The sequence below is a fragment of the Helianthus annuus genome, chromosome 8 (genome assembly GCF_002127325.2).
Source record: "Helianthus annuus cultivar XRQ/B chromosome 8, HanXRQr2.0-SUNRISE, whole genome shotgun sequence".
Lineage (NCBI taxonomy): Eukaryota > Viridiplantae > Streptophyta > Magnoliopsida > Asterales > Asteraceae > Helianthus > Helianthus annuus.
The window spans coordinates 57,899,027-57,910,561 of NC_035440.2; the positions used below are offsets into that span (position 1 = coordinate 57,899,027).

An 11,535-nucleotide genomic window follows, 5' to 3' on the forward strand; every position below is an offset into this window, starting at 1 on the left:
TCATATTCAGCTCGGTAAAGTGTATTTATCCTAGAAAATCTAGAAGTTTGGTGAATATACTTTTTAATTCAACTAACTACACAAGTTATAATTAAATGGTTATATTGATTAAGACCGATATCACAAACTATTTGTACAAAATTTAAGACCAGACTTAAGAGTTGTTTGGCAACCTCTGTGCCAATAAGTGCTTAACCAGTAAAAGACCTAACTGAATCAGAGACTCTAAACCATTATGTGCTGATCCAGTAAGAGTACGTTGATGTAGTGATGGAGGAAGTGGTGGTAGGTTGAGGAGGTGGTGCGTGAATGGCCCGATGAGGGTGATGAACACAGGTGAAGGAACAAAGGGGTAAAATTTTAAATCAACATTGTTTTGAATTACACGAATAAGAACACGGATAAGAGGAGGTGTCCTGATGAACCACACACACTTACTGACTCAGATGTACAAATCCTTTCTTCAGTCTGATCTTTGACTTTGATAGAAGTGTTTTGACTTGTTGGTACTTGGTAGGCTAATGTGTGTAACAAACTTGACGCATATTATAATTTCATGTAACAAACTAATATCAGTCGATATCATCGACATATCAAACAGTTACGCGGTTGGGGCAAAATATGGCCGGGGTAAATGTATCTAAACTTTAACCTTTAAATGCAATTGTTCAACTAGAATAGAACCATATAGTTTTCATTGAACATGCTTAATTTTTTCCCTAAATTTGGGATTATAACAACCTAAGTAATTGTCATTAGTCCTAACAAACATTTAACTAACTCACACTGCATATGATCTGAGGAGTAATGTGACTTTTATTCCATTTATATATGAAGATTTAAAAAAAAAAAAAAAAAAAACTAATGTATGATTAACACATTAATTAGTAGAAACTAGAAAGCACCATCATTTTGATATTCCAAAAAAATGGAAACAAGATCCTACCAGATACTTAATATTGAAGCACAAACAGAAACATACTACAAAAGTCAACATTCTGTTTGGGCATTACATGACCCATTAAGGTGCTCCATATTCTGATTCTAATCACCAATTCCTACTGAACCTCAAACTTACCATTCTCAAAAGATTTTCATCTTGGTGTTGATCTTCCTTTTGGAGTTGGAGTAACCGGCACCGGGTACTGTAAAAATTTTAAAAAGGTTAATTAACATTTTTTACTGCTAAATGCTAATTCCTGTATATAAGATGATGAAAATATCTTTTTGAAGACAGAAACTTTGACCCATTTACTTGAACAGGTCAATGTAGATTATGTTTTCTCTCTAAAGGGTCAACCGGGTAAAACAAACAAATATTAGCATAAAAAAACGGTTACAGGCATCAAAAGTCCTAAATTGTTATTCTTTTAAAAAGAGTAAATTACGATTTTGGCCCTTGTGGTTATATCACTTTAACCCTTTTAGCCCAAAAAGAAATCTTTTAATATCTGATCCCCCAACATCTTTTTTTCTAACCCTTTTGGCCCCCAACGTCTTTTTTTCTAATCCTGTTGGCCCCTAAAAGTAAATGGATGAGGTTAGTGTTAGGGGCCAAAAGGGTTAGAAAAAAAGGCGTTGGGGGCTCAGATGTTAAAATATTCCTTTTAGGGCTAAAAGGGTAAAAGTGTATAACCACAAGGGCCAAAATCGTAATTTACTCTTTTTAAAATATTGGATTATCTCTGGTATAATATTATTTTTGTGATTATAGTTAGACACCACAATACCTTGAAAAATCTAAAATACTGTATCCGAAAAGTGCTTTGGTTTGAACCCCACCAGTCCATACCATTACCCGTTAATTTGCCTGACCTGCCCGTTTGCCAGCTTTACTATACGTGTTTACTTTTTAACGATTAAGGAAATAGAGCAAATGTAAATATACATTACCGGCATTGTGTATGGAGAACTTTGTGCCATGAATCCAAGAAACTCTTGCTTCTTGACTTCAAAACTGTACTTAACATGGGATAACAAGGCTTCTTCCCTTTGTATATCTTCCATCATTCTTTCCCTTTTCCATTTAAGCTCTTTCATTTCTTTTTCAACTTCAATGCAGGCCTCAGGCAGATAAGAAACCCCGGATGTTATCGGGAATTTCACATCAATCTCTTCCCTAGAAAAAAGATAACTTAGGAGATTCAAAATCAAATAATCACTTTGGTGACTTAGAATGCAACAAGTTAATAAGCTTACCGGGTGCCAAGGGAATATACGCCATTACCCTTAATCATTCCTCCATCCAACGAGACGGCTCCGTCATATATGCAAGGAAGGGCTTGAATCATTTCTGTCCTGCTTTTATAAACTTGCAGCCTCGAAAAGAGAGTATAGAAAAGGGTCTCTCTTAAGCCGTTGCCATCATTTGTGAGATAGAACAAATTTGTATCATCAATATGAATCATATTCACAGCAAACCCGATAAACCCTGCTGGAGTTTCTCCGTTTGGTAATCTTGGTTTCGAAAGATCAAGCCTTTTTTGCGGGTCGTTAGGCATAAACTCGCCAACATAAGGCCTAAATTCATACTCGTAAGTAGAAAGAAAGAACAAAAGAACAATCCCCCATATATACACTAAACAAACAGACACACATACCTCAAATTTTCAAGACAGATAACATTAAATCTTCCGTCCAGAGGCTGTCCTATGGCAGTTCCAAGACCATAAAGACCAGAATTTTTATTTATAGAACCGTCTTTATCATAGGTTACCAATGCTTTAATACCGTCATATGTTATGCAAACTAATGACAACATATTTTCCAGCCCAAGGTACTCTGATAGAAGCCTGCACATAATAAAATTAACAAGAACCAATAAGTGTTGTGAAGATCATATTATAAATCCATATCAAGGTGTTATGTTTGGTTCTAAAGGTGAGAAATTTTAACCCATTTACCTAATAATTGGTTGACTATGGCTGTATTTCAGATCAAATAGGTAAAGTTTATAGACTTTATTAAAACTGGAACACGGGTCAGATGGGTCAAAAGTATTAGACTATGGGCCCACGGGCTCGGTTAGGTTTCTAGAGTTACTTGTAATCCCTATATATTGTAACCTACTCATTCAATAATAATCATTCAGTCTTTCATATTCTTACAAAAAGTAATTCAAAATGTAATTAGATGCTTACAAGTTACAACCGCTTAAATCACTTCATTTGCAAGAAAGTAGATTCTTGGTTTAAAAAAGCGCGCCCTAGGCGCGCCTAGGCGCAAGGCGCAACAAGGCGCAGAGCCTGGGGCTTTTTTGCTCAGCGCCTTGTGTAATTACAGGAAGCGACCAAAAGGCGCATTTTTTGATTTTTTTTGTGGGCTTTTTGGCCTGAGGCGCGCGCCTCATGTATCTTAGGCGTTTTACTGCATAAAAATGTTGTACCTTGGGTTTTTTGACTTGTACATGTAAGTAAAATGGTATAAAAGCCTTACTTATAGCTATATTTTAGTTAAAGGAACCTAAAAACCTATGGGATATGTATGGGATATATAAAAAAAATATATAAACATCTTGCGCCTCGGGTACGAAAAGCCCACCGCTTTTGTGCTTTGCGCCTCAATTTTAGACCTCGTCGCTTTTGTGCGCCTCTCGCTTTTTAAAACCAAAAGTAGATTAGATTTTTTTTCATATAACACATTAATTAATAATTATATATGAAATTTAAGAGAAAAGGAACAAAAACCTTGTTTGCAGGTCAACCCAACCTGACCCATTCAGTTTTGACCCATATAAAATATACCATTATTGACCCAACCCGCTTCCAACGGTTACCTAACCTGAATTATGAATACCACACAAATGACAAACAGTGTAAAATATAAACCAAACTAACCAGCTAAGATTATCATCCTTAACTTTCCCAAGAGTAGCAACAACTCCAAGAACGTCTTTGATATGAGCAGCCTGATTTCTATGACGTTTCAGCTGGCAATAGATGGCAGCAGCTGATTTCTCATGTTTCATAATGTTTCCAATTGTTGCCTCTTCACTCCGCATGTGTGAAAGATCCCCATCTTCGACCTTAGGGGCAGATGAAGAATGATACTTCCCCAAAGTAACTAAGAGAACACGACACGTGTAACTAAATGTGTCATTTTCTTGAACACAAGGCGGGCATGTTTAATAAGCAAGTTACACAACATGACACATTTAACGCGATTTAATGTAACCAGTTCAATAACATGAATGAAACAACACGTGTAACACGATTATATATAAGCACTTTGATAACACGAATGGCATGACACATTAACATGATTATAGAGTATTGACAAGTTTCTCTAAACACGGTTAAAAAATAATAAGACAAAATTAACACAATAAATATTATTACCAAAAATTACAAATTATATTTATTAGGCAAATTAGAAATAAATAATCCAACCTTTTTAACTTTGGCCGATAATAATCCCAAGTCAGTTATTAGCCGATAATAATCCGAACTGGTCAATTTTTTTTGTAAAATAGTCCGCCGTTAAAATAGCTTAACGGAGTTAAGTTTTTTTTCGAATTACGAACCGATGTTTTAGGGCTTTTGATCAGAACGAGGATACGAGTCGATTGATGTAAAACTTACCTCGAAATTATGCTCGAAATGGCTTGATTTTTGTTAATTGGAATTTAAACACCCGATTGAAGCACCATTTTCGTGGGTTGAGGGCAGTATTTTGAGGTAAGTTTTATATCAATCGACTTGTATCCTCGTTCTGATCAAAAGCCCTAAAACATCGGTTTGTAATTCGGAAAAAAAACTTAACTCCGTTAAGCTATTTTAACGGCGGACTATTTTACCAAAAAAAAAAATTGACCAGTTCGGATTATTGTCGGCTAATAACTGACTTGGGATTATTATCGGCCAAATTGAGAAAGTTGGGATTATTTATTAAATAGATATATTTAATCAATGTCGTTTTGATAACAGATCATGAACTTGTTGTGTCAGCCTATTAAACTTGTTTAACACGATAAGTTAAGCGTTGCTATGCGTGTCATAAACAGGTTAAACCCGTTTAGACACATTTTTAATTGTGTCGACCCATATATGACCCGAGCACATTTAGCTTCATGTCAAGTCAAGTAGTGCTACGGGTCATGTCACAAATTACCACCCCTAACAAATAGCAATTATTCAATTCACAAGACAAAACAAAGATGATTGATTACCTTGCTTATCTGTAATTTCAACATCCAATGTGTTCTTATGAGTCCTTAAAAACTTAAGGTTATCTTCATGCTGTTTAATTTTCTTTCCCAACAACATCATATCATTTTCAATTTTCTGCAAAGATGAAACAGCTAAGTTAAATATTCCGCCCCATAAAAAACAACTACCAAATTAACATGACTAAAGTAGTAGCATTAACCACCTTAGAAGGATTAACAACTGATTCTGTTTGAGAGAATGTACCATTGTCTGCTCCATGATTTGCAGCAGCACTAGATGAGTCGTTTTGACCAACATAGTTCATCGTAGACGGAACTTGTACGCTTAACACAGCCGGATGTATTGGCGTCTGTAAAGTTTTGTCACATTAACTTTGTAAATTCAACAACCAAACAAGACAAAATTTCTAAACAGGCTACGTTAGATTAATGTTTTTAATCAAGGGCGGAGCTTAGTTGGGGACCGGGGCTATTTTTTCGCTTAATGTAAATTTTGCCCAAAAAAATCCGAAAATTTTAGGCAAATTGGAAATAAATAATCCCACCTAACTCAATTTGACCGATAATAATCCTAAGTTATTGGCCGATAATAATCCGAACTGGTCAATTTTTTTTGTAAAATAGTCCGCCGTTAAAATAGCTTAACAGAGTTAAGTTTTTTTTCCGAATTACAAACCGATTTTTAGGGCTTTTGATCAGAACGAGGATACGAGTCGATTGATGTAAAACTTACCTCGAAATACTGCCCCAACCCATGAAAACGGTGCTTCAATTCGGGTGTTTAAACTTCCAAATAACAAAAATCAAGCCATTTCGAGCATAATTTCAAGGTAAGTTTTACATCAATCAACTCGTATCCTCGTTCTGAACAAAAGCCTAAAACATCGGTTTGTAATCCGGAAAAAAACAGCTCCGTTAAGCTATTTTAACGGCGGACTATTTTACAAAAAAAAAATTGACCAGTTCGGATTACTATTGGCCAATAGCTGACTTGGGATTATTATCAGACAAATTGAGTTAGGTGGGATTATTTATTTCCAATTCGCCTATAAAAATTGAGTCCACCCCTATTTTTTCTTTATAACTTTTGGGCCCCGATTTAAAAGTTCAAGATCCGCTACTGTGTGTTTAAGATCATACCCATTTGTTATCTCATCTTCAAGCTACATAAAAACCCTTTTTTTAACTAAAACATTGCAATGTACTAACATCAGTAATACAAATACGTTAATACGAGCATGTAAATAGAAAAAGGTTAAAACTTTCGTATGCAAATATGCACATTAGGGTTTATTTTCATCAGAAGAACTTCAATTGAAGCCCAAAATACTGTCAATTGAAGAAATTCTTCTGGGGATTGTTAATTGCAAAAGGAAAATTGAAACCCTAAAGAAAATGGGTACCTGTTGACCTGACGAATACATGGTGTTTGAAGCGAATGGGTGTTCCAATCAGGTTGAAGGGAGTGTGAAAGCTTTCGATTTTTAGGTATGAGTCGATTGTGGAAGGAAATCGTTGGGAAAATGATGGTTTATGGAAGAGTGGAGTGGTAGGGATGGCAATCGAGCCCGAATCTGATGGCTAAATTCGAAATCCGATATATCTGGGACGGGTTTGAGGTCGGTTAATTGGGTTTGGGACTAGTTTTTATTTTTTTTGCGGGTTTGGGATGGGTTTGGGATTTGGTGATATGCCCGTTTACCCGACCCAATTACCCGATAAAGTAAACCCGTTTACCCGATATAATTTCTTTTATATTTTTAAATATGTAAATACATAATACATCTTTTTTTCTATACACATAGGTATTTTATCACGTATACATTATAGTTATTTGATATATTTCTTTAGTGATAATACTAAATGTAACTGATTAGTAGTTACCCGATGGGTTTTGGGTCGGGTATACCCAACGGGTAAACTTTTTAAAATTAATGGGTTACCCGAAACCCGCGGGTATACCCGATATCCGATGGGTATTTACCCGCTAGAAACCCGACGGGTTTTGGGACGGGTTTGGGACAAGCATATCTAATCGGGTTTGGGGTTGGGATTACCTAAACCCGACCCATTGCCATCCCTGAATGATTGTTTTAGTCAATTTATAATTTATTTACTTTTTGAAAAATTAAATGGTGTTTGGTAGAGTGGGTGTATCTCAAAAGAGTAGTGAGTTTTGAAAAGCCATTTCGTTATCACTTAGGGGATCCGGAGTGGGGCGGTAAACAGGTGCGGCAATGGTGTTTGCCGCTCGAGAACACCGCCGCCAACCTAGTTTGCCGCTCGGTGAAGGAAAGGAAGCGGGGACAGGTTACTGATGCGGGGAGGGAGGGTAGGAGAGAGAGAGAGGGGGTGTGTGGGGTGGGGTCCATGCCATCTCAACCAATCACATATTTTTCCTTTTTTTAAATAGTTTACCAATTCATGAAGTGTCTAACCATTACCAACACTTTTGAGCATAGTTTACCACTTTGACATGGCACACTCTCATTGGTTGATTTTGAAGTTTACCACTTTTAAATGTCTAACTACTTCCTACACCCTTATTAACTTTTTAAAAAGTCATCAGAAGTTTTCATAAGCAATTCTAAACACCACTTAACTCTCCAATAAAATGGTATTCCTTTATGAAAAATTGGTTTGGCAATTGTAAACACCACTTAACTCTCCAATAAAATGGTACTCCTTTATGAAAATTTGGCTCTTGAATAAAATGTTACTCCTTTATAAAAAATTGGATCCCCTGTCTTCATCTATATAATTTGTTGATGCATGGAATGTCTGTTGACTGCGTCTACAAAAAGTCTGAAGTCAAGATTGGTCTATAGGGGGTCAAAGTGTAAATATTGTGTAATATAGACTTAGGACCGCTTATGTGTCAATGTAATGATGTAGAACCGCTTTTGTGTCATGGTTTAGTCTAGGACCGCTTTTAGGACATAAGGGAGGATCGCTTATGTGACAAGGTGCTGGATCGCTTATTGGACTGTCACATAAGCGACCCATGATCACTATAAATAGGGTGGAGCGGTTCTTCATTTGTAATAGTGTATGTATGTGCTAAGGTGCCGAAACTCTGCTGAAATTTTATCAGAAAGCAATACAAACACAAGGAATTGAAAGGATTAGCTGTTGTTACTTTACTTACGTTGATTCCGCCTTCGTATGTGAAGATGAACTACTTCGACTGACTTTTCGGGTCATAGAACGGTCCAACAAGTGGTATCAGAGCTCAGGACGAGGAGTTCATACTACGACAGCATAGATCTGCAGAAATCTCTCATTTCTACTCACTTTCTCTCATACTTTTTCGGTTTTCAGTGGTTCCAACGGTCAAAATTGTCTAAAATTTGAATATAACGTGTAAAACACACTTTTAACAAACCCTAGAAAGAATTAGGTGAAAATACGGACTAAAAATGGTAAAAACTTGTTAAAATCTGTCGATCGCTTTTTCGGACGTAGGATCGCTTTTCTGGACCAAACATACTTGGACCGCTCATACGATCACATTAGGACCGCTTTTTTGGACAACTTTGTTCTCAGGATCGCTCGAACGGATATAGTAGAACCGCTCGAACGACCATAGTTGAACCGCTTATACGATCTGACTTGAACCGCTCGTACGGATGTACCTAGGACCGCTCGAACGGACAGTTTTGGAACCGCTCGAAAGATCATACTCTGGTTCGCTCGAAAGATCATACTCGGGTTCGCTCGAACAAACATCTTATTTGACATATTGTGGATCGTTCGAGAGGACTTAGTCATTACTGTCTGGTCCGCTTTTACGAACATATTCTGGACCGCTTTTCTGTCAAACTGTTAAGACAGAATCGCTTTTGTGAACTGATATTTTACAAAACCAAAATTTTTCTAAGTGTTGTTTGATTTTGCAGGTACAATCAAAATGGATGATATTTTCTTAAATCCGTTCAGCGATATGTACGCATTCTCGGGTAGTACGGATAACAACGATACGTCATCAAGCAATAAAGATAAAAGTCCACCGAAAGAAAGAAAGAAAGAAGCATGGGAGTCCGAGAGCGCATTCGGAACATTCAACAAACCCCCAAAGCTTATGGCTATAGAAGATTATAGTAGGTGGGCAACAAAGTTTGAAGATTGGATGATGGCATTTGCATTTCCAAGCTGGAAAAGCATGAAAAATGGCTATGCAAATGGCAAGAAGAATGGTGAAGCTTTGAGATCAACTGAAGAAATTGATGCTTTTGTGGCAGAACAAAAGTGTGTAGCATTGCTTTTCCAATCCGTCCGAGAAGACATCATTTCCTTGATCGATTACACAAATGCAAAAGATTTGTGGAATAAATTGAAAGCAAAATGTATAGGAAGCGAGGAAATTGTAAAGAATAAGAAGAAACTTCTTCGGAAAGAATTTGATATGTTTGGGTGTATGAAAAATGAATCAGTGGGTAAAATGATTGAACGGTTTGGTCATCTTAAGCTGGAACTTGTTCGACATGGGATCAATTATCCTGATGATGAGATAGTTGACAAATTGTTTGATTCACTACCTGATGAGATGGATTGGAGATATTATGCATTGATGTTAAAGAACACTATTGCTCCTGACAACTTGAAACCAGATATTGTGATTGAGAAACTTGAAAGTCATGAGCTAGAGTTGAAGAAAACATACAAAGTTAATCACTCATCCTATCAGCAGAATCTGGATCTGTATTATCCAAAAAGCTTGATGCCGAAAGCTACTTCTCCGAAAACGGCATTTTCTGCTGAGAATGTTTCTTCAACAAACAAAGAAAGTCAAAGCAGTTCAAGCAGTGGAAGTCACAGTGGGTATCACAGTGGATCTACGTCTTCTACAAATCGTTCTGATGCGAAGTTTTCGTGCAACATTGCAATCCATTTGAAGAATGCACAAAACTTTGACGAAGAATCGGCCAAGCAACAGATGGTTTTTCTAGCGTCTGTTTTGGAGTCCTATGAAGGTTTGGTAGCCGGGAAGATCGGAAATACAAATCTGACCAAAGAAGACTACGATCAGATAGATCCCGAGGAAATGGAGCTTATTGACATTCGTTGGGCAATGGCAAGTGCTGTTCGACGTGCGCAACGTTTTATGGAAATTACCGGGAGGAAATCAATTGGTGGTCCGTCAACAAAGCTTGGGTTCGATAAGTCAAAAGTGACGTGTTTTAAGTGCAAACAAAAGGGCCATTTCAAGCGAGAATGTCGGAATACATATGTTGATGAATCTGAAAATCCATTTCGTGACGATTATTACAAGAAGGCAATCTACCATCAAAATAAATCAGAGCCGCCCAGACTAAAGCAGGCTGAAGAGCAAAGAGAAAAGTCAAGGGCTTTAGCTGTGATCTATGATGATGAGGGTTACGATTGGAGCAAAGAGGTTTTGCCAGAAGATGATGCCATTGGTTATGCTTTCATGGCAAGTCATGATGAACCGATTCCTTGGAAGGATGATCGTACAGAGGAACAGAAGTACCAATACAGGAAGTTGATTGCTGAAACAAAGATTATCAGACTTTCTGGTGTATACTTGGAAGCAAGAAGAGCAAATCGTTGGGATCCAGACAGAGAGTGTTATCTTGATCGGTATGGCAATGTGGCGGTTGATGACAAAACACTAGATATTGAAGCCATCATTCAGGAGTACAAAGAAGATGATGAATACTGGCAGCATAAGTGGTGGGGAACACCAACTTTGAAGATGATTGAGGAGGAGAAAGAAAAAGAGAGAAAGGAAAAAGAAGAGAGAGAGAAGAAAGAAAACGCAGAGACTGAGAGATCAAAGATGGTTGATACGGAGAATTCAGAGAAAATGGCTGACCAAGTGCTGCGAAAGCACTTGAGGTAGATTCTATTTCTGTTTCTGAGTCAAAAGAGAAGGTCAGTCAAAGTGTGTCAACATCCAGGTAAGGTAATAAAGTCGATGGAAATGTTGACTGCAAAAATTGCAACAAACAATGCAATTTTTGTAGTACTGTCACGTATTTGAATGATGAGAAATTGAAAAATCTGAAATCAAAAGTTAAAACTTTTGAAGATCAGATTCTCGATCGTGACACAGATTTAAAAGTTTCAACTGAACGGTTTAATGAATTAACCACTAAATGTGACAAAATTACAATTGAAAATGAAAAGTTAATTCTGGAAAACCGTCAGATCTCCGAAAAATTTGAGAAACTTAAAAGTGTTGTGAAAGACAGTGATGATCGAAACGGAAAAACATTCAAAGAAAACGAACATCTAAGAGCTGTGTTGCAATTAAAAGAAAAATCAATTAATGAACATCTGGATGAGATTGCAAAATTAAAACTTAGGGTTAAAGAAATTGAGATTGAAAATGAAAGAATTCAGTT

At 36.9% G+C, this 11,535-nt stretch overlaps 1 protein-coding gene across 1 annotated transcript; it reads right to left on the reverse strand.

The window, feature by feature from the left end:
• Nucleotides 1-867: 867 nt before the first annotated feature.
• Nucleotides 868-6,721, reverse strand: LOC110872945 (protein DEFECTIVE IN MERISTEM SILENCING 3). Its single transcript, XM_022121854.2, has 8 exons — nt 6,571-6,721; nt 5,371-5,517; nt 5,168-5,282; nt 3,837-4,062; nt 2,601-2,792; nt 2,200-2,520; nt 1,894-2,119; nt 868-1,145 (listed from the first exon to the last, which is right to left on the reverse strand). The coding sequence occupies exons 1-8, from the start codon at nt 6,589-6,591 to the stop codon at nt 1,095-1,097; spliced, it is 1,299 nt and encodes a 432-aa protein (XP_021977546.1). The 5' UTR covers nt 6,592-6,721; the 3' UTR covers nt 868-1,094.
• Nucleotides 6,722-11,535: the final 4,814 nt, after the last annotated feature.

What these genes read in the sequence shown, in the direction of transcription:
- LOC110872945 (XM_022121854.2), bottom strand. Translation starts at nt 6,591, where the DNA reads ATGTATTCGTCAGGTCAACAG. An exon ending in CAGTTGTTAATCCTTCTAAG is followed by an intron (nt 5,283 to 5,370) that starts GTGGTTAATGCT and finishes TCATCTTTGCAG; the next exon opens with AAAATTGAAAATGATATGAT. An exon ending in ATCTGTCTTGAAAATTTGAG is followed by an intron (nt 2,521 to 2,600) that starts GTATGTGTGTCT and finishes GTATGAATTTAG; the next exon opens with GCCTTATGTTGGCGAGTTTA.